General features: G+C 47.1%; 2 protein-coding genes across 4 annotated transcripts in view; both read right to left on the reverse strand.

The window, feature by feature from the left end:
• LOC147305434 (uncharacterized) overlaps nt 1–26,675 on the reverse strand; it is a 479,902-nt gene that overhangs the window by 177,561 nt on the left and 275,666 nt on the right. The window lies entirely within an intron of this gene.
• Nucleotides 23,806–26,024, reverse strand: tmem81 (transmembrane protein 81). 3 transcript variants are annotated; one of them, XM_086277629.1, is made up of 7 exons: nt 25,909–26,024; nt 25,450–25,556; nt 24,969–25,240; nt 24,756–24,901; nt 24,472–24,587; nt 24,088–24,281; nt 23,806–24,015 (listed from the first exon to the last, which is right to left on the reverse strand). In XM_086277629.1, the coding sequence occupies exons 3-7, from the start codon at nt 25,218–25,220 to the stop codon at nt 23,920–23,922; spliced, it is 804 nt and encodes a 267-aa protein (XP_086133755.1). In that variant the 5' UTR covers nt 25,221–25,240; nt 25,450–25,556; nt 25,909–26,024; the 3' UTR covers nt 23,806–23,919. The 3 variants fall into 3 exon arrangements, with proteins under 3 accessions (XP_086133755.1, XP_086133754.1, XP_086133756.1); XM_086277628.1 differs by lacking the exon at nt 25,909–26,024 and having other exon boundaries at nt 25,450–25,899; XM_086277630.1 differs by lacking the exon at nt 25,909–26,024 and having other exon boundaries at nt 25,389–25,899.

Consider the following 26,675-nt stretch of genomic DNA (forward strand, 5'->3'; position numbering starts at 1 on the left):
ATGGCTGGAACCTCAAACCTCTGTAGACACAAACACATGTGTTCATGTCTTTAGTTGAATCTATGAAAAATGCCAAAGATAATGAAGGGAAACAGGAAGAAAGGTTGAGATATCCAGAGTCAGCGGGGCAGGTACTCAGTGCAGAGAGAAGAACAGGCACTTGGCTTCCAGGTGGCTTGACATCCATGTCAGGGAGTCATTGATGAGGCACTGAATTGGCCTGGAATACTGGAATTCATGGATTCATCTCCGATAACATCAGCGTGTCCCACCTGAAGGCAGTGATGCATCTCTTCAGAGCACAGATTCTGAGGATAAAGCAGAAAGCACATAAAGATGGCTGCCACGCCTTGTCGGAGTGTATGCAGAAAGTTAAACACCTGCTTGATGTGTCGGTGGATCCACGTTTTAACGTGCAATCAAGCCAGAAGAGATGAGTGCTGGAGGAAAACCAGAGCTCAGGCAGCAGCTGCAGTGTTTCCCCCTCAGGAGAAACCAAGAAAGCCACCGAGCACTTTCTTTAAGGAATCGCACCCACAAACGTCGTCCTTGGGGAGAAAGAAACACTGGAAAAGGAGCTCGGCAGTTAGAGAAACAAACCCCTGCACAGGAGGAAGAAACTCCAAGAGCGAACCGGACAACGCTGTGTCCCTGCAGCACTGCTCTGAGAGGCTTTTACTCAGGAGCTGTGACCTGCCCAACCCAGTGACTCGTCTTCCTTTATCAGGCTAATAATCGAGTGTAAAACTATATTTTTCCTCAGAAGATCGTAGAGTTAGATTCTAGAAATTAGTTTTAAGTTTTGAAACTGGTCACATGTCATTTAGGAGTAAAGAGCTTTGAGCTTGACAGGAGTGGTGACTGATATGGTGAAAAATAGATGTTGTGTGATATGAACATTATCGCCGGGCTGGGTGCAGCACACGTGTGAGGAGGTTTGAGTGATTTTATACGGATGATGAGAAAAACATTTTTCTTCTTTGATGACGGTAAATGATGAGCTTGAGTGAGATCCTGAGCGTAGCTCACAGTTTGACTCCTGCGCTGTTAAAATGTCGGATGTTTACTGCTCAGTGGGGACGCGGTGCGTTCAAAGAACAGAGAAAGCAGCTCTCAGCGCGAGAGCTTCCTCGTTTTTCTGACTCTCACCCTCGGCGCTGTTTCAGGTGTCTGTGGGATGATGCAAGGAAGGCTGCTGGTGTGAAATTCCACCTGTGTTAAACCGTGTTCAGCCGGCCACCACATCTGAAATCGAAGCAGAGCTCTGCACCATCACACCCTGCAGTCCCTGGAGATAACACCGCCACTGGCCATCGGTGGCTCCGTTGCAGACCCCAGACCTGCTGACGACTGACTGCACAGTGAGCTTCGCTCCAGCAGGAACGAGCTTCACGAGCTTTTCTGTGAAAACGTTCAGCAGCAAAGATAAACGCTCGTGCTGAGAGCTGCTGATTCTGACTCTCACTGAAGAATCGCTTTCACCTTCATCGCTGTTCACCACAGACTCAAACCTCCAGTTCTTTCAGGCCCACCTGAAACAAAGTGCTGCTACGAGCAGATTTACTAACATCGGCTCGTCTGCAGCTCTGTCTCTTCATTCTTGGAGTAGCTGTGCATAATTTATAACAATCCTTCTTTGACTGATTCCCCCTCTGTCTGTCACATTTTCAATTTGAAACTCTCCTTAATGAATTTGTTAGTGTGACCTGAACCAGGTGGGGTCTGTAATGGTTTTCAGTGTAGATGAAATGATAAGTGATGCTCCTGATCCAGGTTTGTGAGACGTCACCATGGTGCAGCAGACTGATGCTTGATCCACAGACACGCGACTAAACAGGAAGCTGTAAACACACAGAGCGTTCGTTCTCCCAGCTCACACGAACCCACTCGTTCATACTCTTCATTAAATATTGTTAATTATCCTGTGAGCGCACACGTCGTGCTGGGACTCGTGATTTATTGCTGCTTTGGCGGACATAAATCTAAATGTCACCTCCGGACACACCAGCACGACTGCTGCTCTGATTTCTGTGATGCGCGGCTGCAGTTTGGTAATCACAGCTATTGATCGAGCAGGCCTGCAAGGAGGGGGAGGGGCTAATTAAATGGCTCGATATTCGAGGTGGAGACGCAGCGAGGGAGCGTGCAGAGGAGAGGAAAGCTTCATCAGTCCCACACTCAGTGATTCACAGGAGTGGTCATGTGACTTATACAAACAAACAGCAGGAAGTGATCTATTGATCTGCTGGAGGGAGGATACTGGACCACACACACACATATGGTAAATGGTAAATGGCCTGTATTTATATAGCGCTTTACTAGTCCCTAAGGACCCCAAAGCGCTTTACATATCCAGTCATCCACCCATTCACACACACATTCACACATATATTGGAGAAATATTACGTTTTAGTGTTTACTGTTAGTATGTCTCAGTTTAAGGTTTAAGTTAATCCCATCATCCGTATTTCCCTGTTTATGTGTCATTTCCTGTTTCCTGTGTGAGTCTGTCTCGTCCTCTGTGTATGACTATTAAGTTATGCCCGCCCCCTTACCTGTTCCCGTGATCCTGTCCTTAGCTGTGTCCCAAAACGTAGGCCGCATCCTTCGGACCCGGCCCACGTAGACCGAGAAGGCCGGAAGTGCGAGGCTGTGAATTTGGACGGTCTAGCCTCCAGATTAGCGTCACCGCTGTGTGGGTGGAGTTTAATAAACTCGCCGTCTGCTCCTTGCTATCTAAAATATAACAGGACACTGGCGTAAACTCTCGACCGTCTCACACGTCTGTTTAATCAGTTTTCTGTTTGACGTTTATTCAGCTGTGTGAAAACCACCCGATGGATTAATAAAGTTTTATTTAATCTAATAACTTTGATCTCAGCCAAACCGATTTACTCCGTGGTAATATTTCACTTCCTGTGTTCTAGATTTTCAAACACCTCCTGTGGAACTGCTAACGTTGGCTCGCTCGGTCCGTCGCTGAAATTCGTCCCCAGGCTGTCGGGTTAAGTGATGTCACTGATAAACTGACCTTCCCCAACTGTCTCAGCCACTGTCAACATCTGGCCAGACGCTGAAAATCAGTGTACAATGCTTTTATTGGCCAATCAAAACACTTTAAATATTGGCACAAAATAGCAGGTGAAGATGATTAATGAGAACGACACAACGATCAAAGGAATAACTGCAGAAACGTCCAATTATTTAAAGATGTCGCTGTGATTACCAAACATGACTCCTTTCATTAGCAGACAAAGCAAAGTCAACATCCAATCATTGCCTTTAATTAATGTCCAGAGACGGACGATTTGATGAGCGTCCTTCACGTTTGATGAAGTGGACGCGTCCTCTCGGCTAATTTGGGGGTCATGGCACAGACCGATGTCACACTTCCTCGAACTTCCTCTGACCTCTGCAGACGTCACGCTGGCTTAATCTGGACGACTTTAGAAGCAGACTGTTTGTCAGACCCGTCAGCCGGCAGCTGTGTGAGAGTGATTTCTTATTCCAGCCTTTATACAGTTGTCAGCACGACTTCCTGTACTGAAAAGAAGCACCGACCTCATCTATATAAAAGAAAAACTTGCTTCAAAACTAAATACTAAACTTCTTCCTGTTCGTGTTTTTTATGTTTCTGGTCAGGATGATGGAATAAATTTTATAGAGAGAGGCGCCATTAATGAACATCATATGGTATCTGAAGAATATGTGATACAAAAGTTAACAATAAATAAATTAAACCAAAGCAAACTGTATTAATACAGTGGCAGTGTCAGATATAACTACTTTAACCTGAGTTTCCATATTTTCCTCGTAGAGGCTGAGAGCCGTGTGCGGAGAATGTTATTCCGCTAAACTCGACCTCAGGACTATTTAACTAAATAAAATGAAACTGAAGGCTTGTGTGTAACAAATGTCAAAGGTAAGGAGACCCAAAAGCAGGACACCAGAGGCCATAGAGCCAAAAGGCCACGCCCCCAACGATGCAAACTTTAAGCCTGAATCCAGTTCAAACAGGCGAGCTATACAACATCCTCCCCTGTACAGGTGTCAGGAAGGGGAAGTGATCCGCAGAGACCAAACAGTTTGTCTACCAGCCTGTAAACATGTTTATTTCAGCTGGAAAGTTTTAACATGGGAGTCTATGGGACTCACTGCTGCCTCTGCTGGATGTCAGAGGAACTGCAGCGGTTGGAGCTGATGTTGGCACCATCTGTGGCTGTACAGCACCACAGGCACTCATCCTTCAGTGACCAGTAAAGTGGTAAATGGACTGGTTCTTAGCGCATTTCTACTCTTTCTGAGCACTCAAAGCGCTGTGCACAACTTGTACATTCAACCATTCGCACAAGCACATTTTTGCTTTCTAAGTCACATTCACACACACACCGATGGATGCATCGGAGAGCAATTTGGGGTTAGTATCTTGCCCAAGGTATGCACCAACCACCAACCTTCCTATCAGTAGATGACCCGCTCTACCACCTGAGCTACAGCCACCCCAAAGGCTGAGGGAAAAGGAACATTTATGCCTCTGCGTGCTTTGCTGCCCATCTCGACCTTTCCCATCTCTCACCTGCCCTGCGTTGGGACTGTTTGATGAATGGGTCCTGGTACTGCTGCTCACAGGCCTGACCTGCGCAGCCACACACATCCACAGTGGCTCGTCACTAACACACGATGGTGTCTGCCAACCAGGTGACGTTTTTGTTGCAGGTCAAAGCTGAGATTTGAGGGTAAATAAAGACGATAAAAGCAGCTTTGAAAGCAGGAAGATGAGTCTGACCTTCGAGCTCGTATTTGACCCTCAGAAACAGCAGCTGGCAAAACCATTTCAACTCAAGGTCCCTCTGCCGCTCACTGCGAGGCCTTTCCCTCGCTCTCAGCAGTTTCAACATTTAAAGTGTCCACTTCAAACCTTCCTGTTAAAACAGTCGCTTCCTGCGATCTATATTAGTCCACAGCAGGCGCGCTCAGCACACGGGCGCCGTGGCTTTGGGAAAGTTTCAAGTTCAGCTGCTGGATTTGAATTGTAGATGTAAAAATGAAGGCAGGAAAGCACTTGATCGCCTGATGCGTGCCCACACTCCTGACAATAAGTGATAAAGTTATTAGTTATGATTACATCACCAAAGAAGCCAAAATAATATTAATAATAATAAAATAAAAACATAACCCTCTGATTTCCTTTTGTATTTGAAAACTGAGCTTATACTCGCCCTGAAAATCTTAATCTAAGCAGATTCTTCCTCTGGATGGCATAACCTCGGCCTCATGGAGTCATGTTTGACCAGGACATGTCCTTGAGGTGGGGTGTGCTGATATGGTAGGATGAGGTCATTACAGTTTTTTACAGACGCTAGGACACATTTCTCAATACTTAGGTCACGTTTGCAAAACTCCTCACACAGTGAGCACAACAGAAGTCTATGTGGGCTAAACTGAGGACCAGTTATCATTGTTTTGGCACAAAATGCATTCAATGACTACATCTCTCAAATTTCATGAATCATCTTCTCACTCAGACACAACAACTGCCAAAAATCTTTGTACGTACAGGACGTTTTGCATGTGCTTACATACTGTTTTCAAAACTGTTAAACTTATGGCCAAAACAATAACACAATGCAAAACTTAAAAAGACAGCAAAATCCAACAGCAATATTTTATTGAAACATATTTTAAATCTAAAAATGCAGTTTAACCAGCCACAGCTGATTCTCATTGTAGATGAACATCTGCACAGGTGTTACTCCTTCAATTTTTCAACTCCTTCAATTCTGGCAGCCAGAAGATTCTTTCCTAGGTGTGTTGCCCTAGATGACATAAGATGTGATGTGGATGAGAACCTGTGGCCAAATGGAGAAGACCGAGTAGATTAGCATTACTATTGTATGTGTATCAGTGGATGGTGTGTATACAAATTCTTGTATTTTGGGATTACTTAGTGCAGAAAAATAAAAATACAGAAACAAATATTAATGAATTCTGCATGATGTCTGATTCATTCCAGTAACATATATTGAAATTATAAACAGAGATGTGTCCTTGTTTTACACAAGGAAACACTGTGTAATGCTACATGTTGTTAGTGTTTTTTAGGTCATTGTTTTGTGGGTGACAAAGTGTGTTTGTCGGCTGTCAACCTTTGCTAGTGTTCTGGAAGAATGAGTTTATTTGAGACCTGAATGAAGTGTTTTGGTAGTTGTAGTCATGGTCCTGGGTCGGTGACCCAGCGCTTTTAGTTTGTTATCATTTTCTAGATGATTGTTTAAGTTCTGTGTTATATTCGGTCTGCCTCTGAGTCTGCGTCTGTATCTGTCTGTCTTTGGTGTCTCCCCATCTGTTTGTGAATCTGTCTGTTTAGTTCAATGTCTTGTCTGGTTCCATGTGTCTGAGTTTCCTGTTTTATTGTGAAGGTCTCTGTCTGATGTGAGTGTGTTCAGTTTACGTTTCCCCTGTCCCGTCAGCTCTGATTCCTCCCAGCTGTGTTGCCCTCCTGTCTCTCATCCCCTGATTACTGGTGTGTGTATTTAAGCCCTGTGTGTTCTCCTGCCTGTTGCCGGTTTGTCTGCGTAACTCCGCGTCAGTCTGTGTTCCTCGGTGTCCTGCTCGTCTCTCTGCCTCTCTTCCCTTTTTGTTTCATCTCAGGTTTGTCATTTAGCTTTCCCAGTTCAGGTCTTTAGTTTTGTCTTCCCTAACCTTACAAATTAACCCTAACCCTAACCCCTGGAAATGTGCTGTGTTGTCTCTGTTTTGTGTTTATTAGCGCCGCTAAAACACAAAGATCAGATATTTTACTGGAAGCTCCTTAAACACTGCTGAACGTTTACTGTCAGAGCGACTTACAGGCTGCTCTTTATTTCAGTCGAGTTTGAAAACTATAATCAAATTCAAAATTTATTTGTCACACACACACAACCATACACAGTATGACATGGAGGTGAAATGCTTGTAGCTGTACAATGCCCGACCATTAATGACAGAAGAAAAGTTTTACAATATTTACAATTTACAGGTTACTACAGAATTTACAAATTAACTTAGGAATTTACAGTAAAGAATGTGCAAATATATAAATATTTATATATTAAATAGCAGAAGAGATTATAAAGATTATAAAGATTATAAATTATAGGAATTATAGGATTATAGGAAATGTGTGGTGGTGCATGTGGTGACGTGTGTGAGAGTCCAGTCTTATAGTGACGTGTTTGGGAGAGTCCAGTCCTACACCTGGTTCAGGCCCCGAATAGCCTGGGGGAAGAAGCTCCTCCTCATTTCCTCTGTTTTGGCCTTAAGGGAGCGGAAGCGCTTCCCAGACCTCAACAGTGAGAAGAGTCCATTGTTGGGATGGGAGAGGTCCATCATAATCTTCCTAGCTTTGGTCTTGCACCGCTTGGTGTAGATGGACAGCAGGTCAGGGAGCTCTGATTGAATGATGCGTTCTGCCGAGCGCACCACCCTTTGCAGATCTCGTCTGTCCTGCTTGGTGCTGTTCCCAAACCAGGTGCAGATGTTTGACGTCAGGACGCTCTCGATGGTGCAGGAGTAGAAGTTCTTGAGCACCTTCAGTGGCAGATGGAAGTCTCTAAGTCTTCTGAGGAAGAAGAGACGCTGACGGGCTTTCTTAACCAGGGTGTTGATGTGGCAGGACCATGACAGGTCCTGAGTGATGTGGACACCCAGGTATCGGAAACTGTCCACTCTCTCCACTGGCGTGCCACTGATGATGAGGGGTTTGTAATTCCTCGCCTGCTTTGTAGTGAAGTCCACGATCAGCTCCTTAGTCTTGCTGACGTTTAGGAGGAGGTTATTCTCCTGGCACCAGGTCTCCAGGTTCCTAATCTCCTCCAGGTAGGCCGTCTCGATGTTGTCGGAGATCAGGCCCACAACAGCAGTGTCGTCAGCAAACTTGACAATGGAGGTGGTGTCGGATGTGGCTACACAGTCATAAGTGTACAGTGAGTACAGCAGGGGGCTTAAAACACAGCCCTGAGGCACTCCAGTGCTGAGTGAGATGGAGGGGGAGACTTGTTTTCCCACCCTCACTGATTGGGGTCTGTCTGTGAGGAAGTTGAGGATCCACTGACACAGTGATGAGCTGAGTCCTAGATCCGTCAACTTGGTGAAAAGCTTAGAGGGAATTATTGTGTTGAATGCTGAACTGTAGTCCACGAACAGCATCCTAACATAATTCCCTCTGCCAGTGTCCAGGTGACTCAGGGATGTGTGGAGCAGGTGAGATATGGCATCGTCTGTGGAACGATTAGTCCGGTAAGCAAACTGAAGTGAGTCGATGGTGGGAGGAAGTGAAGAAGTGATGTGATCTCTCATCAGTCTTTCAAAACACTTCATCACAATTGAAGTCAGTGCTACTGGACGGTAGTCATTGTGGCAAGCGGGCTGTTGTTTCTTTGGAACAGGGACAATAATGGACCGTTTGAAGCACGTGGGAACCACAGCTTGGGCCAGGGAGAGGTTGAAGATCTCCGTGAACACCGGTGCTAGTTGATCAGCGCAGGCTCTAAGGACCCGGCCAGGGATTGCATCTGGTCCTGCTGCCTTCCTGGTGTTCACCCTCCTGAAGGTGTTCCTCACGGCATGCTCTGTGATGACGAATGCATTTTCTTCACCGGTGCACTCAGAGCACGTGCAGCGCCGTTTGTTGTTTTAATTGCTGCGGCGTCGAAGCGAGCATAAAACGTGTTCAGCTCATCAGCCAGTGAAGCATCTGCATTCATCATTGAAGAAGCTGGTCGTTTATAGTCCGTTATAGTCCGCAGTCCTTTCCACAGGCTCCTAGAGTCGCACTGTCGTAGCTGTGACTCTAGTTTTTCCCCGTAGCTCCGCTTTGCCTTTCGGACCGCGCTGCGCACGTTGTAGGACGCAGCCTTGTATAGGTCCATATTACCGGAGACGAGCCCTTCATCGTAGGCAGCGGTGCGTGATCTCAGAGCGTCGCGGATGTTTTTATCCACCCACGGCTTCTGGTTGGGAAACGTTCGGATGATAGTTCTTTCTGCTGTGTCGTCCGCTAGTTTCCCGATAAATCCCACAACCGCTTCCGTAAACATGTTGATGTCATCAGAGCTGCGCCGAAACATGTCCCAGTCTGCGTCATCCAGTGCGTCCTGCAGCGCGGCCACTGATTGGTCCGTCCAGCGAGCGACCTCCCTCCTGATTGGTGGTTGCTGCTTTAGCCTTTGTTTGTAAGCAGGCATGAGGAAGATGGCGGAATGGTCCGATTTTCCAAATGCCGGCAGGGGCTGAGCCTTGTAACAGTTCTTGAACGGGGTGTAGCAGTGGTCTAATGTCCTCGTGCCCCGGGTGGGGCAGTTGATGTGCTGGTGAAGGTTGTGAAATGTCCGTTTGAGATTCACTCTGTCAAAATCTCCCATAACAATGAGTGCGGCATCTCGGTGAAGTGTTTGTTGATGTGTGAGAGCCTCATGTAGCTCACATAAACAGTGCAGGCAACGACCGCAGTGAATTCCCGAGGGAGATAGAAAGGGCGACATTTAACGATCAAAAGCTCCAGATTGGGCGAGCAAGAGCGTGTGAGTGGGGAGATGTTTGTGCTGTCGCACCATCTGTTGTTCACCATCAAACACACTCCACCACCTCTTTTCTTCCCCGACTCCATTGTCCTGTCCATGCGGTAAACCGAAAAGAACCCTGTCGGCTGCACGGCGTGGTCTGGTATCGCTGGGTTCAGCCAAGTCTCAGTGAAGCAGAGGAGGTTGCAGTCCTGAATGTCTCTCTGGAACTTGATTCTGGCTCTGAGGTCATCAAGCTTGTTCTCGATGGATTGAACATTGGCTAGCAGGATACTGGGCATGGGTGCGCGGTGTGCGCGAGCCCGTAATCAATGTAGTGTCGATGTTTGCTGACCTAATCATCAGGTGTTAGAGATGCATGTTTTTATGAGGGCAGATCGGTGATGTCGCGCCTCCTCACACCTGCTCTGTGCGTGGCTTTAATCTTTGTTCATTTGCATCTTTGTCTTTTCTGTCCACCTTTAGTTGGGTGTAACGTAAACTCCATGGTTCATGTAAGAATCGGAGACAAGAAGCCAACGTGAACTAGGCTGTGAAGCTTTATGGACAGATGGCCGTCATCGACCCCGAGCTCCTCCCTCAGGCGCCACCTCGTCCAGCTGAGAGGGAACAGAAAGGCTTTAGTGTGGAAGCAGTGAGGAAACAGGCCACACTCCAGTTTTGCTTTGTGAGTGCGTCATTCCCTCCTTTGACAGAGGAGATCAGGCTGTGAGTGAAGGAGAGCATGGTGTACTGTCATGGACAGAAGCACATGAAATCCGTAAAGAGGCTTTTTGTGGGCTGAACTACTGCTGTGTGTGTGTGCGTGTGTGTGTGCATGTGCGTGTGCATGTGCGTGTGCGTGTGTGTGTGCGTGTGCGTGTGTGCGTGTGTGTGTGCGTGTGTGTGTGTGCGTGTGTGTGTGTGTGTGTGTGTGTGTGTGTTGGATTAAATGGAGACGACTGCAGATCGATCATCAGAGGCCTGATTGGGGTTTGATGAGGTTGTAAAGAGTCCAGCTCAGTGTCTCACTCAGCGCCCGAGGATGCAGCGCCGAGGCGGGATGCCGAGGCGTGTCGCGGTCCATTTAGAGCCGCCTGAACCTGCTGCAGCGCTGCACGCTACCTCATAATCACGGAACTGCAGCTTCAATAACGCCACACGGACGCGGTCATATGATCTGAGCGCCATAAAAAGCTAAAATATCGAAGACACCGTTTTAACCACGATCCTGAAATCTGTGTGTGCGTGCGTGTGTGTGTGTGTGTGTGTGTGTGTGTGTGTGTGTGTGTGTGTGTGTGTGTGTGCACTGTTATCAGTGCAGCAGGTCTTTTTCGTACAGGGAAGTGATGATGAGTGTGGGGATGAAGGCCAGTCTGACCTGCTTTGGTTGCGTGTTTTGCCTCCTCTTCCTCGTTCACTTCCCAGTGTCTGTCATGTTGCATCCCGTATCAGTGTTTAATCCATGAGTGTAGAAACCTTAGTCGAGTTCACTTTGTGCTGAACGTTGGATTTAAACGTGAGGACAGCTTAGCATAGGCACACTGTGTGCCTATGCTAAGCTGTTGTGTTTCTCTGATCTCATATTCGCCTGCTGAGCATGCAGAGACAAACACGCAGTGACTTTTCGCGAGTAAGGACACAGAATATTCCTGAGCTTCACTCTGGATGTGATGTCGGCTCTCTGGAGCCATGAGGCCAAAGCTAGGAGAGGAAGATGAAGATCTGGGAACAGTGAGTGCTTTAAGTCGGACGGACTTTCTGATGGTTCCACGTGACTTATGTCATAATGGCACAAAGAGCTCTGTGAACTCCGGGACGCTCCCAGCTCCGTGCTGAGGTGAACTCTTTCTTTAGTCTCAGTCGGCTCTGGTGGATGGATGCATGCTGGAAGCGGTTGTCACAGAAACGGCTGAGACCCTGCTAATTGCTGAGTGCTTGGTAACCTTAGCAACCGATGTTCATGCCAACACGAGCGGTTGGCTGCTCGGAGCGTCAACGTCTGCGATGAAAACATGAGACTTCTTCTAACGCGCTCAATACGTCGAACTCTGAGAAACGTTTGAGGACACGTGAAGACTTTCAGTTATCTGTTACTCTTCATCACCGGTCATGTGACTCACCCAGTTCAAAGTTTATTCTGGATGTAACCACTCTGCAAATACGTGTGTCATGTATGTGTGCGTGTTTCTACCATGATGTGTCAGTAATTTGGTAGTTGTCTTCTGTGTCTTGCTTCTAGTTTTGCTTCTGTCCACCTGTGTCTCGTCCCCAGCTGTTCCCCTTCACCTGATTACCCTGAGAGGACACACAGTCCTGAGCTTTTCACCTTGATGTTCCATTTCCTGAGGCAAAAGATGACGTTGGCCTGCAGGCTGAACTGGATCTTGAGCCCTTGCAGGAGGCACAGTCCAAGCCTGAGACCCTGAGCATGAGGCTGAGAGTCTTGCACTGCCCCAGCACCCAGAGCCAGAGACCGAGCCCAGAGAGGGGCCATCTCTGCTTCTGGTCTTGTGTGGACGGGTCTCTGCCTCCTCTGTTGCTGGCAAAGGGAAACCCTTCGCCCCTCTCCTGGCCCTCTTATTGGTCACCATACAGTTACAGTCATTGGTCTCAGCCTTTGAGCTTCTGCAGGTGAAATTTTTGCATATATCTGAAGTTCTTTGTAGTGTAAAGTTACCTGGTGGCTCTGCTCTGTTATTCTCTGCTCGTTTCTGAGTTGTGTTCAAGGTTATTACATAAGAGTTTATTTAATCACATTGTTTAGCTCACACGCTGAGAAGATAAAGCTGTTAACACGAGGTGACGTTCTGTTTGGAGATTTAAAGCCAACAGCTTTGACACAAACAGCATCAACTGGATGGAAATGAGAACAAGCTGAAATCACAGGTATCACTGCAGGCAGGATGACAAACCTCAAACCGCCTTTCACTTCAAGTTTTCTGCTTTTTTTTGGCTCCATTTATGTTGTCTGCTTAACATTCATGACTCAAAATAAAAGGGCTGCTTGGCTGTGTGGCTTTACCCCACAGCAGATTAAAGAGGCTGCGCTCCCCACTCCCTGATTGTCTGTGATGATGCTTCACAGGCCAGATTTCAGCTGCCAACAGGAGCAACAGACTCTGAGGAGACAGAGCCGTGTGTTCACGGAGAATCAGAGATCAGACTGTGTCTGCCTTTATCAGCCTGATGTGTCCAGCATTCATTTCCTCTGCTCGTCACAGTAAACACAGCAGGTCTGCTTTGTTCCCCGTGAAAGGACACACACACACTCACACACACTCACACACACACACACACTCACACACACTCACACACACACACACACACTCACACACACTCACACACACACACACACTCACACACACTCACACACACTCACACACACACACTCACACACACACACACTCACACACACACACTCACACACACTCACACACACTCACACACACACACTCACACACACACACACACACACACACACTCACACACACACACTCACACACACACACACACACACACACACACACACACTCACACACACACACACACTCACACACACTCACACACACTCACACACACACACTCACACACACACACTCACTCACACACACACACTCACACACACTCACACACACACACACTCACACACACACACACACACACACACACTCACACACACACACTCACTCACACACACACACACTCACACACACACTCACACACTCACACACACACACACGAAACATCAGTGTGCAGTTGCTGACATGCTGGCGTGCAGAGCGGCGCTGCGAGCTAATAAGCAGTGAGAGGATGGAGCTACTTCCTTCCTGTAATTGATTCATTTTCTTGTTATTTATCATGGCTGATGGTTTCAGACGGTCGTTCCTGTTTCGTCTGCTGACAGCAGCTCTGTGCTCTCAGCGTTTGGTCCATAGAAATCAAGTGACTGACTGAAATCAGAGGTGAGGACTCGCCTCCCCCCTCCTCCCTCCCGTCTCTGTGAGCGCTGGACTCTGAGCTGATCAGTGTTTACACATTTTTTATTTCACACGTTTGTGTCTATTACTGATTTCCCATTTTATTCACACACAGCTGTAAGCATGAAACCATCTCAGCACACGTCAGGACTCACGTCTCATTCTGAGCTCACACCCAGAAACACTGTTGTTCAAAGAGCATGTAGCCTCGCTCCTGTCGCACCTGTTCAAAGACACTGGACGAATAACTCAGGTGGACAGGAAGAGAGGCCGTGAGGAAGAGGAGAAAGCAGTTAGCATGTGTTTGCTCATCGCTCCTCTAAAGTCACTCTGTGGGTAATTCGTTTGCTAGATTAGCTCTTGGCATACGCACTGTGTTGCTGTTGCTGCTACTCTAATATTTGTGAATGATTCAGCACTCCTCAGTTTTTGTTACCCGTTGGTAGACAGAGATGAGCTCAGCTGCTCACTCCACAGAGGCCCAGAGTTACTGTTAACATCAGAATAATGCTGTCCTTTGAGATTTAACAGAAGACTGGCACTCTACAGCCAGGGGACTAAAAACAACAGCAGCAGGTTTCATACAAGTGTAGTTTGTTCTTTTCATTAATAATAGAGTCCACATCATCAACAGCTACATTCACCCTGGAGAGAAACTAGTGAGGGAGACCATCAGCACCAAGCTGGGTTTCTGGGTCCAGAGGTTTGGAGAAACTTCTTGCCTTTCTTCCATCACAGCTGTCCTGTGCCAGATGTTCTGTTGACCCACTGAGAGAGGCATCATTTAAGAAACACCAGGAAGACTGAAGCTCATGGCATTGATCAAGCAGGACTCATCATCTTCACCAGCAGCTCCCTCACAGGGAAATCTTCAGCACTCCTCCATAGGCCCGCCCCAGGAGATGGATAAACCCAGCATTTCATCAACACTGTGATGGAGACCTTTGCTTTGAGTAATGTTATAAATACTCGGATACTCCCCAGAGGCTCCGGACTTTTACATAAAGATATTATATTCAGTCCTGTAGAAAGTTATATATTTAAAAATATGTGATCCTCTCTGGTTACTCTGGTATGAATAACTCTGCATCACTTTATGGTAAAAAACACTATCTGCAAAAAACTGTTTGTAGTTCAACATACAAGTGACGACCTTTGACCTTCATCAGGTTTTATTTAATTGTGTCAGAGAAACTCAAACGTGCTCTTCATGCAGCTGAGTACATGAAGTGTTTAAAACGGAAGCTGTGCAGGTCTGAGATCAGCAGCTTTGTGAAACACCAAGCTGAGGTCCTGTTAATGCTGATATACAGGGACACAGTTACAGGAGTGATTCATCCTTTTGTTTTTTGTCTTTAACTTTATCAATAAAACAGCTGCAGCTTTCACTGCAGCACGTGTGGCACTTTAACCTTTGCACTGCTTTCATCAGTTCATGTTGCAGTTAACATGTGAACATGTTGGATGATCTGTCTGCTGTCACTGGGTGGTGCTGAGGTCTGAATCTGAGGGCAGCTCCTGTAATCACAAAGACAACAGAACCACCACAAACTGAAAGTTTATCTCAAATCTGAAATAAAGCTGGTCCTTCTCTGTGCTCACACTCTGAAGCTCTTCTTCTGGAAAAATGAAACATAAATGTTAACTTAAGTTGGCAGCTTGAGTTAACATTTAGCTCGTTTCAGTACACAAATGTTGGGCTTTGTTTTAATCCGTTATAATGATTAATGAGGACTTACTGAAGTGTGTTACTGTCCTTACAGATGTGACAGGAGACAGAACACAGGCTGGACTCTGCACCTGAAGTCCAGCCTGCTGCTCTGACAGTATAACACTCGTGACAGTAGTGACTGAGCAGCCCGGTGCTGTCCTCTTCACTCGCGTCCTTTCCCTCTTTCCTGTCGGGTAAATGGGAGCCGCTGCAGAGTTAAGAGCACCGCACTATTTGAGGCTGGGTGGGAGCTGGAACACTTTGGCCTTTTCCTTCACACTCTTATTTCCACAGCAGCTCAAACTCTTTTTATCTGTGTTTGATTGCTCTCCTCTTCCTGCGTCCTCCGCACAGCTCCACACATGGAAACATGGAGGCCGAGTCATACAGAGGTCTGCCTGCATCCAGGACTTTCTGACCATCATACGCTTCACTTCCTGCTCTTTTTCATCACTTCCTGCTGTAAATATAATCTGGAATAATAATTCAGGGAGACTCACATGATCTCCACTGCCTGCAAAAATTCCTCCTCCAACTTCAGCGCAGAGATAAAAACGCTGAAACACCAGAAGTTTGAAACCAAAGCTGAAGATTATGAACTTAAGTGAGCCTTTAAAAGCTGATCCAATAGAAGCGCTCATAACTGAAGGTGAGACATGGAAGCCAGACAGACGGATTCGTGACAAACAAAGCGTCACAGCTGAGCGTGTGGACCGCAGCGCTGTGGAAGGGACGACTGAAACTCCGATAAGTGAAACGTTTTGAGAAGAGCAACAAGAACCACAAAAGCAGGCCAAGGTGACGCTGAAGGAGGAGAGTCTGACGAGGGTGCTGCATCAAATTTTGATCCATCCTTTGGAGACCTGAATGTTCGATTGTAGACGACCCACTTGTTCTGCTGCCAACACATGTCCCTCTGTGACATCACTTCCACTCAGGTCACGTTTAACAGCACAGTTAATGGATGTTAGCATCCGCTATCAGAGAGTCCACCTGTCGCACCTGAGAGCTAACGGATCGGATCCAGGATGAGGAACTCTGCATCTACCTGCAGGCTGTTAGCATCCATCGGTGTGAGAAGCTCCTGTATTATAAGAAGACAGCTGATGGATGTGTTTACATTTGGATTTGTTGACATGAAAATAACCTTCCAGAGTCTTTTCAGAGTTTTATGTCAGAAAGCTGTGAGGAGCTGGAAGACTGGATCACCTGAAGAACCAGACCACGGGCAAGGCTAGAGAGGAATCCTGCTTACAGACGGTCCGGACACCAGCATGTGTAGTGTAATCAGTAAAACCAGGAATAAAGCGAGTATTTGCTGCGTAATGGACGGAGCGGCCGTGTGCCTCTCAGAGCTTCAGGCTTCCAGGGACGCTCGAGCTGAGTGTCGGGTATTTAATAATCACGATCTCACTGAAGGGCCTCGAACTCTGCGGCGTTTGAATGTTAAACACGTCCTCCGAGGGCGCTGAGCTCGAGTGGTTTCTGTATCCCTGCACTTCAAAATGTCGCCATTGTTTCTTCGAACAAAGGCCTCTCAGCTCTGCTCTGTGATTGGTCGACTTCACGGCCCGTTTTTGCCTCTGCTCTGTCTCCTGTGCAGGTGTAGAGAAAATCAAATCACACAGCCAGCTGCCATTGCAGTGTTTATTAACTCATCACTTTCAGAGTCTGCGATGAGACGATGGCCCAAGAACACCCACAAAACCTAAAACGTGTCATTTCAACCACATCTGTACATCTGTCTGTTCCTCGGGAGAAAGGAACGGATGGAGAGGAGACGCAAACATTCACGATCTGCATGCTGTGCTTTTGGATTTCTCTGTTATTGTGCTTCTTTTTTATGCTTCTTTTTCTTCTTCAGTGCTAATACAGTCAGGGACCTGGATCTGAGCGACCCAGGGTCCCTGAGCAGTTATGGACTTGTTTTATATTATATATGTTTTTGGTGTTGCTGTCCCTCGTTCTCCCTGCTTGCAGGTATGTGTGTGTGGATGCAGGTGTATCTGGGAGCACCTGTTTACAGGCACCTTCAGACCTGGTGGGTGTGGCCCTGCCATGTGGTTGGCCACACCTGAAGACCATCACACAGCTGATCAAGCCTCCTCAGAGGAGCTACTTAAGACTGTGGTGGAGCTCTCTCCGATGCTGGATCACTGCGTGGCTTCACGTTAGTCTCTTGGCCAGTTAGTAAGTTTAGTCTGCTGCGTTGTGATGAGTCTGACGGCTGCCTCTTTGTTATTTCCCCGGGAGAAGTGTGGAGACGCGAGGGCAGCGAGCATGAGGTGCTCAGACACTGAGGAGCGGGGACAAAGAACACTAACACCGGGAAGAGGACATGTCACAGGAGTCGGGAACGCACTAAGGATTTATTGTTATTTTCCATTCACTGTAAATAAACGCATTGCTTGCATTCAGAGCTCCGCGCCTGGGTCCTCCTTCCTCACATCCCCACGGTCGGCCATCATCAACCGTGACAAATACCAGAGGTGGAACCACAGACTGTAGCTAAAAGAAGTATGGAGGCACCAGACTCCAACATTTATTTTTTTTTGGAAAAGCCTTCAGCTAATCCAAAATGCTGCAGCAAGAGTCCTGACAGGGACTAGAAAGAGAGAGCAGATTTCTCCTGTTTTGGCTTCCCTTCATTGGCTTCCTGTTAAATCCAGAATTCAAAATCCTGCTCCTCACATACAAGGTCTTAAATAATCAGGCCCCATCTTATCTTAATGACCTTGTAGTACCATATCACCCTATTAGAGCAGTTCGCTCTCGCTCTGCAGGCCTACTTGTTGTTCCTAGAGTATTTAAAAGTAGAATGGGAGGCAGAGCCTTCAGTTTTCAGGCCCCTCTTCTGTGGAACCAGCTTCCAGTTTGGATTCAGGAGACAGACACTATCTCTACTTTCAAGATTAGGCTTCAAACTTTCCTTTTTGCTAAAGCATATAGTTAGGGCTGGACCAGGTGACCCTGAATCCTCCCTTAGTTATGCTGCAATAGAGGTAGGCTGCCGGGGGATTCCCATGATGCACTGGGTGTTTCTTCCTCACTTCCTGTGTGTTAACAGACCTCTCTGCACTGAATCATATCTGTTATTAACCTCTGTCTCTCTTCCACAGCATGTCTTTATCCTGTCTCCCTTCTCTCACCCCAACCAATCACAGCAGATGGCCCCGCCCCTCCCTGAGCCTGGTTCTGCTGGAGGTTTCTTCCTGTTAAAAGGGAGTTTTTCCTTCCCACTGTTGCCAAAGTGCTGCTCATAGGGGGTCATATGATTGTTGGGTTTGTCTCTGTTTTCTCTGTATTATTGTTGCATCTTTACCACACAATAATATAAAAGTGCCTTGAGGTCAATGTTGTTGTGATTATGCAAATAAAATTCCATCTTAAAAATGTTCCACAAAAACAAAAATCGAACATATCTGTGTGTCTGTGTTTCCTCTGTGCGGTGCTCTTGGACCTGTGTGGCTCGACTCTGAGCTCTGGGCTGCTGATTTCTATCTGCTGTGAGTGAGCTGGGAGAGACTCGAGGAGTGAGAAATGATGAAGAACGTGTCCTCTTCATCAGGGTCCTCCCTCGCTCTGGTGTTTGAAGTCTGCCATGTGATGAGCTGCCGTCTGAGCCTCGGGCTGCTTTGATGTGTCCCTCTGCAGCGACTTTGCGTCTCCAGTCTGTCACTGAGAGCTGAAAGAAGCAACTTGACAGAAATATGAGAGGAAACAGGACGGATCTGTTCAGAGAAAGACTCCTGATCGTGATGTGATCGATACATGCTTCAGATTAATCTGACACAGAGAAAACGTCTGGTTCTTGGGATGGTTATTTACCAAGATTTCAGGTTCATTTTAAGACCAACTCAGAACTCCTCCAGACCCTGATCTGAGCTCAGCGTGAGACAGCTTGGTCTGTGGAGAACCCTGCGCAGGAGAACAGAGGTAAAACATGAACAGCCTGCCCCTGCCAGCCCACAGTCTGCTGGTAAATGTCACATAGGGGGCGCTATTTCCACTCCTTCAGCCTGCACGTGGCTTTGCAACCGCACTCCATGAACAGACTCATACCAGCAAACATGAACATGGAAACTCTTTGTTCTTGGACTGAGCTGCAGAGAGTCCGTCTGAGCTCCTCCTGCTCCATGTTCCTGTTCCTGACCGCCGTCCGTCCCGAGGTGTACGACGAGGAGGACACAGAGGTCCTCAACAGCATCGCTCCTTTCTCCTCCAAGTAAACACGCCTACTTTTATGAAGACATGTGGGCGTGGCTATATGGAGACTGGATAAATGGCCTGATTTCCAGTGATGGGAATAACGGCGTTACTAACAGCCATACTTTTTTCAGTAACGAGTAATCTAACTTATTACTATTTCTGTCGTTACAACGCCGTTACCGTTACTAACAAGGTCCGTTACTATTTTTCAACAATCAGACGTTGAAGCTGTGTTCAGTTTACAGCAGCTTATATCAGCTGCAGGAAGTAGCTGTAAGTAATCTGGGCGCTACAGCTTTAAGCAGCTGTGCTCCCGCGGACGGTGATCACGATCCCTGTCTGGCACAACAGCTGGAGCTCAGCAGGCAAAACAATCGCACGAGTGCTGCTGTTTGACTGAGGAAGAGTAAAGTAGTCGTGGTCAATCACATGACCACTTACAGACAAAGCAACAAGGTGACATATACCAGTTTATAAACTGATAGGCCAGTAAAACCAGAGTGATGATAAACAAGATATACGCGTGTTCTTCCTCAATAGTTTCGTCACGTCTGTCTAAGGACAGCAGCGACGCTCTCTGCTTATGAGCAAAAACAACAACACAGCTCCTAAAACAGTGGAAGTTTCAGGAGCTGTGGAGTTTTGAGATGTGAGAGATTTGTGACGTTCAGCGTGTTTGGAGTGTGTAGTTAATGTGTTGTGTAGTTAGTGTGTAGTGTTGTGGATAGTGTTGTGTTGTGTGTCAGAACAATGAGGCGACTGCTGTCTCCAGGTAGAAACAGGAGTGACACACCTGCTGCTGTCAGACCTGCAGGTATCAGGCTGTGATGTTTCCTTTATAGTGGACAGAAATATTTGCAGTGGCACAAATAATTTGTGGCATCTTATTGAAGAACAGCTGATTGTTGTGTAAACAGTTTGAAATGGTTAATTCATCAGAGATCAGTTGTGTTACTACAGTAGTCAAAATGAAAGCATGACTGCAGATTCAGACACGTGAGGTTGTGCTGATGAGACCAAGCAAGACAAAGTAAATCGTTTTTAAAGGTGAAATGTGGAGAAATCATCAGAAGTAGTTAAAAATGGCCGATTACACCCTGGACCCCAGAGGGTTAAAATGTTTTTTAAAGTAACGCAATAGTTACTTTTCAAGTAATTAATTACTTTTAGAATATTGTAACTCAGTTACTTTTTTGAAGAAGTAACTAGTATCTATAATTAATTACTTGTTCAAAGTAACTTGGCCAACACTGCTGATTTCTGATTAGCTGGCATAGTCCAACGTCAGCGTCACTGCCTGCAGAGCTCAGACTGGGCTGTGTGGGACTTCAGCAGAAGGTTTCAGGATTTCTACAAAGTTCGTTAAAGCCAGCGTGTGCTGCTGAGCTTCTTCAGAGTCATCTCAGGCCATTAAACAGTGGCTGACACAGAATGGCTGCTGACAGCTGTAATTACGCCTTCACTCAGGATTAAATTGCAGAGTAACACGTTCATGCTGTGTTTGGAGATCGCCCCATCAGTCGCCTTTCCTGCTCTAATCTTCAGATTATAGTGTGACAGAGGGCTGCTTACATTTAGCTTTAATTGGTTTTCGAGGAGAAGTGTCTGCAGAGGCTCACGATCCGTCCATCAGACCGCTCTGAAGTGGTGGAAACGCTTCCCGTCCATCATCCCCTGGGACAGCAGAGGATGGTTCCTCACTGCGATGACTCGCCGTCAGGGGACTTTAGGATTCACAGAGGTTTATCGTGGTACAGACAGCACAGAGGAGGCGGTGCTCCCAGCTCAGCAGTTTACAGCTGCAGGGTCACGGCGGACTCCTTAATCCACAGACAGTGTAGCTGCCGGGTCTGCAGTGGCTGAACAGACCCAACAGCTCATCCATCTAACGTCGCCCAGTCAGCAAACCATCAGCGAACCCGGATCGGCGGTGACGCTGAGGAGACCCAAACCCGTCTGCAAATCCCGCATGAGCAGAGCTCTTTATGTTGACGGCTGCCTCTGACAGAGAGGACAGAATGACTTCGGGGGCAGTCAGAGATAATGTATGGAGCAAGAGTTGGGGCAGAAATGAGTGTCCTCGAGAGAGGCGGTCATAAACGGCCCCACAGCTGACCCCTGACCTGCACGTGTGCTAATCAATAACTGAATACTACACGTCTACAGATAATCAGTGGAACATGAGGCACGTTGTTCCCTACAGAAGAGGAAACATTAATCCACACTTTAAATATTTCAAACATTAAACCTCAGAGTACACAGCAGAACCAGGTGACCTTGTGCAATGTTTATGTTTTATAACTTTCTCAGATTTAATGAATTATTTAGAGATTTTATTCAAACATTGATGAATTGACTCATTGATTTATACTTGAAAAGATTGTCGACTCTCATTTGACCCCTGCTACCAGCGGATTGATTAGCGGGTGTGTGCTTTCAGAGGGGCTCGAGGACGTCTTTGTTATCCCCAAGGAGCGATTTATTGTACAGTTAGCAGAAGCAGCAAACAACCACCAAGTAAAATGTCATAAGTAGACAAAAACAAGCAGTGCTGAGGAGAAACCTCGGGTTTCATTTTCTTCACTTAGTGATGAAGAGTGAGATGTTCATCCTGGGACTTCTGCACTGCGACGGTGCTTTACTCCTTACAGGGATGCATCTGCATGCAATGCAGCAAAGCTAACATCTAACAGCAGGTTATGTGAGTAAAGATCTGCAGAGGGCCGGCAGTTTGCCAGTGCTGCTTACTGTCTTTGTATGGTAGTCAGTCAGCTTTGTTGTTTCATTTTTTAAATATATTGTTCATATATATATTTAAATTTTACAACAGGATTATTGTTCCTTAAGTATTTCGATACAACCCTAAAACACTACAACCCAATGTTATTTGATTTTACTTTATTTCCTCTCAAACTGTTCAACAGCACTGAGGCTGCAGCTGAGAGAATGAACACTAAAGGTGTCTCTTGATGATTCATTTAATGAAATAATGATTGTAATCCATCAGATTGTCCTGTCTTAATGACAGAGGGCTGATATTGATCAGTCCGTTACCTCTGGCTGGCTTCTTCCCAGGTTTCAGTCTCACTTTTAGTAACGTGGAAGAATAATCTGATGTGCAGCGACTTTTCTTCTCACATGTCTGATTTCTCTGCAGCAGCTGTGCTTTCCTTCCTTTGTAACCTTTTCACATTTTTCATTCTTTTTATTCTTCTTTGGTAAATCAGCCGCTCGGCTGCAGGTACGAGCCCCTCACTTCACCTCTGCTTGAAACAAGCTGTTTTAGCTCCTCCCCTTTAAGTCAACATGTTGCTCATTGGTGGTCATGTTTTTGGTCTATGGCTGGAAACGCTATAGAGGGGAATCAAAAGGTGCGATCAGTTTGTTTTGATTGGAGATGTGTTGATCAGAGCGCCGTTGGCTGGGTTTTCATGCTCAAACACTGATTGGACGTTGCTACAGACGACATTTTTCAGAGTGAGACGCTCCATTTCATAAATGAGAGCCCCGCAGAGAGAGAGATGTTACTGCTCTGGGTCCTCATCACAAACCCCAGGGTGGCTTATCATTTTAAAAAACGGGACAGCGATCCTGGGAAGACGAGTTATTACTGGGGCATCGTTTAAAACCAGTTTCATTGCATTTTTACACCAACTACCAGTCTGACCAGTTAGAGGGTGCAGTGAAGACCATGTAACGTCTGAGTCACAACAATAAGATGGGTGCATTAGTCATGAACCACATGTGCATTACATTTGACTGTTTCCCTGCTGAGGACAGTAAATGGTCCTGACGTAGGCCTACCTGACCCCCCTCCGTGCTTCGTCGCAGGGCTGCTTCCACCAGGACATGAATCCGTTACAGCGAGCTCATCATCATCACTTTGTTTGTTTTGCCCGCTCGCTCACTCAGCTCGACAGCATCGTGGCCTCGTTCACCTGACCTGTGCTAAAACAAGCTTCTTATTGTGAAGCAGAATCACTGCTGAGGAGACGCCTTTCCACGGAAGCACCAAAGCACTGCCAACAACACCATGCTGGTTATTACGGAGGGCAGTCTTTAATGCTTTCCCTGCCTGGCTGGAGCTGCCCTGCAGCCTGAGACTCAAACACACCTGTAACACACATGGATGCACCTCAGCGCACAGATGTTCCAGCTGTGACCTGGAATGCTGGAAAAAAGGAACACTAGTTTTTTCACAACTCTTAAAGAATATTTTAAAATGTGGATAAAAAGCTTTGTATGCAGCAGCTGATTTATGAGCTGCAGAGCTTCATCAGGGCTGAGCCCACACTGCCATCTACAGGAACACGGCCGCACTGCACCCGGCAGAATGAAGCGCGTACCAAACTGAAACCTGTTGGTGACGTGTATCTGCAGGTTTGGGTTTTATTTGTCATTCATTTTAATAACAAACTCCTGAAAAACGATTTTCAATTATTTGAAGCAGGTTGGCAGATTCAGAAGGAACCAGACGCCTTTAAATCCCTCTTCTCCTCCTCCTTATCCTCTTCATCGCCTCGTAGCCTCTCAGCAGAGCAGCGAAGACGCCAGCGACCGCTACGCTGACGCCCATCTGTGACCAAAGCAGCAGCCAAACTTTGAATACAAAGAAGCATTAAATGAACGTGTTCCAAACCAAACGTACCGCAAGGAGAGCAAAGGGAAAGATCTTCCTCTGCTCCTCCTCCTCTTCGGTCTGGTTCTTCTCGCCTTCATCCCAAAGGGCCAGCGAGCTGTCGTAGTCCAGGCTGAGGACGCCGACGGGCAGAACCCGGATGCCCCAGTAAGCCCGTTTGACCCTGCGGTAGGCGGCGTCCTGCACGTCACAGCGGTACGTCCCTGAGGACGATGGGAGGAGTCAGTCTGATTCGAGTTTCACTCTCACAAATATTTTCCTTTCGTGTCAGCGTCACCACAGAAGAAGAGCTTTTACAGGTTAGTGACCCACAAATAAAGACGGTGTATCCCAGCAGAATCACGTCACTTCTACAATGTGGGTCTGACTGAGCACGTGCAGAGGTGCGCTCACCTGCATCCTCCTCTCTGACGGGGTCCAGAACCACTCGGTCCAGCTCAGGAGCGTCCCAGCGGGCGAGCAGAGCGTCGTCAGTGCTGATGATCCCTCGGGCGTAACGCCACGACACCCTGAGCCGTAAAAGAAGCCGACAGAGTCCGACTGAAGATCAGAATAAAATAAACATGGAATCTAAAACTGAAGGACACGATGAGGGCCCGCCTTCGGGCAGGTTAGTCCTGTCGTCTCATTGTCCAGCCGTCCCAAAGGTTGGTTTAAAACTGAGACCTCTTCCTCACCTCCAGGAGAACCTCCCCGTGGCCTCCATCACGTCTCCCACACAGTCAACCTCCACCCTCTGTCCGGATGTGACTGTCATGGTTTGGAGTCCGCACTGCCACGTGTCCATGCACTGCACCGCCCGGACGCGGCACTTCTCCGTCACCTGCAGGTCAAACACAGATGGTCACCACGTCCTCCTCTTCCTGTGTTCAGCAGTGTTGCGTCTGTACCTCTGCTTCACCGCCGCTCGGCAGCTTCTCCTCCATCGCTGCCCTGCTGTCATTTAGGAGGCACAGAGTCTGAGTCCGGAGGCCCAGCCCACAGGTGGCGCTGCAGGGGGAGCTCTCAGTGATGACCTCCACTGGGACATTCTGCACCTCCTCCACTAGCTGCTCCACCTGCTGCGACTCAGCTGAGGTCAGAAGGCGGAGGAAGAGGCAGACAGAGACGAGGAGGCGGCGCTGAAGCCCGACGCTCTGCATTCTGAGGTTCGATGGGGAATCTGCAGAGAAGAAGACTGTTTGTTTTCATTTTATGATGAAGACACAACTTTTACTTTGAATCCTGACAGGAAGTTTGGTCACGATTTGTTCAGTGGCTCAGAGAACCCAGCGTGGGTCACGTGCCAGAAACCATGCCATCATACTAACGCGTGCTGATTGGTCGGTTAAGGGTTTAGGACAGGAAGTTCTCCCTGGATGGCACCTTTACCTCCAGCAGATGATGGGAGTGACGTTAAAGCTCAGCAGAAGCGTCGTGGTGGTTGGAGGTGATGCTGTCAGGAGGATAGCCTGAAGGTCTCCGTTCTGTCAGAGGTCCTGGTAGAAGAAAAAGAAGCACCCGTTTACAGTGACTCCGTTTCACTGAGATAAGAAACGTGGGAGCTCGCTGCCGGGCTGCCTGTAACTATCAAACAACGATTTTGTGACTTTTAGCTTCCTTCAGCTCGTGGCTAAGATCCGCTTTCCTCGTCTAATTTCACTGCTCATCATTATTTTCTCTCTTTCATGAATATTTCATGACTCTGATTATTCCCTGATTTTAGTCTCAGTTTGCTGATTTTGGTTTTGAATCTCAGGAAAGTGGAACCGTGACACGTCTGCCGGACGGTGTCGCAGCTCTATCAGCAGCAGACAGAAAGCTTTAGACTGGATAAACAGGTGAACTCACCTGCTGGGTGAAGCTCAGTGTGTCACCAACAGCGCTTACATTCAAATGTAAAGTTGTCGTGACGACCACAGCTCCAGGGTGGAGACCTTCTCAGGAATACTTTGTACCTGTAAATCAGACGTGTAGGTGTGAGCTTTGTAACCTTGGAAACCAAAATATCTGAAAATCGCCTGTTTGTGCATCTATATGTAACCCTTATAGACATGGTTACTGTTCCTTTTTCGCCTTATAGCGTTATTTCCAATGCCCCTTGAACACACCGTGATTTTTCTGGTCCCAACATGTGCAACATAAGCACAGCTGCTGCAGTCACAGTGTGACAGTCGAACGCAGAGTTATCAGAGCCTTTGATGTGTGTGTGTGTGTGTGTGTGTGTGTGTGTGTGTGTGTGTGTGTGTGTCTGTGTGTCTGTGTGTGTGTGTGTGTGTGTGTGTGTGTGTGTGTGTGTGTGTGTCTGTGTGTGTGTGTGTGTGTGTGTCTGTGTGTGTGTGTGTGTGTGTCTGTGTGTGTGTGTCTGTGTGTCTGTGTGTCTGTGTCTGTGTGTGTCTGTGTCTGTGTGTGTGTGTGTGTGTGTGTGTGTGTGTGTGTGTGTGTGTGTGTGTGTGTGTGTGTTTGTTGTTTCCCTCTTTTTCTTTGGTCATTTTAGCCTTTTTGGCCAGGGTGAAGGGAGTATCTGCCATCAAACAAGAAGACAGCTGCATGTAGCTATGATGATGTTTGCTAGTTCACCTTACGTGCATTAATGTAATAACGTGGTTAGCCTACTC

The sequence above is a fragment of the Aulonocara sp. 'chitande type north' Nkhata Bay genome, linkage group LG20, assembly GCF_057382095.1.
Source record: "Aulonocara sp. 'chitande type north' Nkhata Bay isolate Kocher_YH1m ecotype deep benthic linkage group LG20, A_spYH_male_GT1.1, whole genome shotgun sequence".
NCBI classification, from domain to species: Eukaryota; Metazoa; Chordata; class Actinopteri; order Cichliformes; family Cichlidae; genus Aulonocara; species Aulonocara sp. 'chitande type north' Nkhata Bay.

Coding starts and splice junctions, on each gene's coding strand:
- tmem81 (XM_086277629.1), bottom strand. CDS start 25,220: ATGCAGAGCGTCGGGCTTCAGCGCCGCCTCCTCGTCTCTGTCTGCCTC. Junction 24,588..24,755: donor ACGGGGAGGTTCTCCTGGAG/GTGAGGAAGAGG, acceptor TTTACGGCTCAG/GGTGTCGTGGCGTTACGCCC. Junction 24,016..24,087: donor TTCCCTTTGCTCTCCTTGCG/GTACGTTTGGTT, acceptor CTTTGGTCACAG/ATGGGCGTCAGCGTAGCGGT.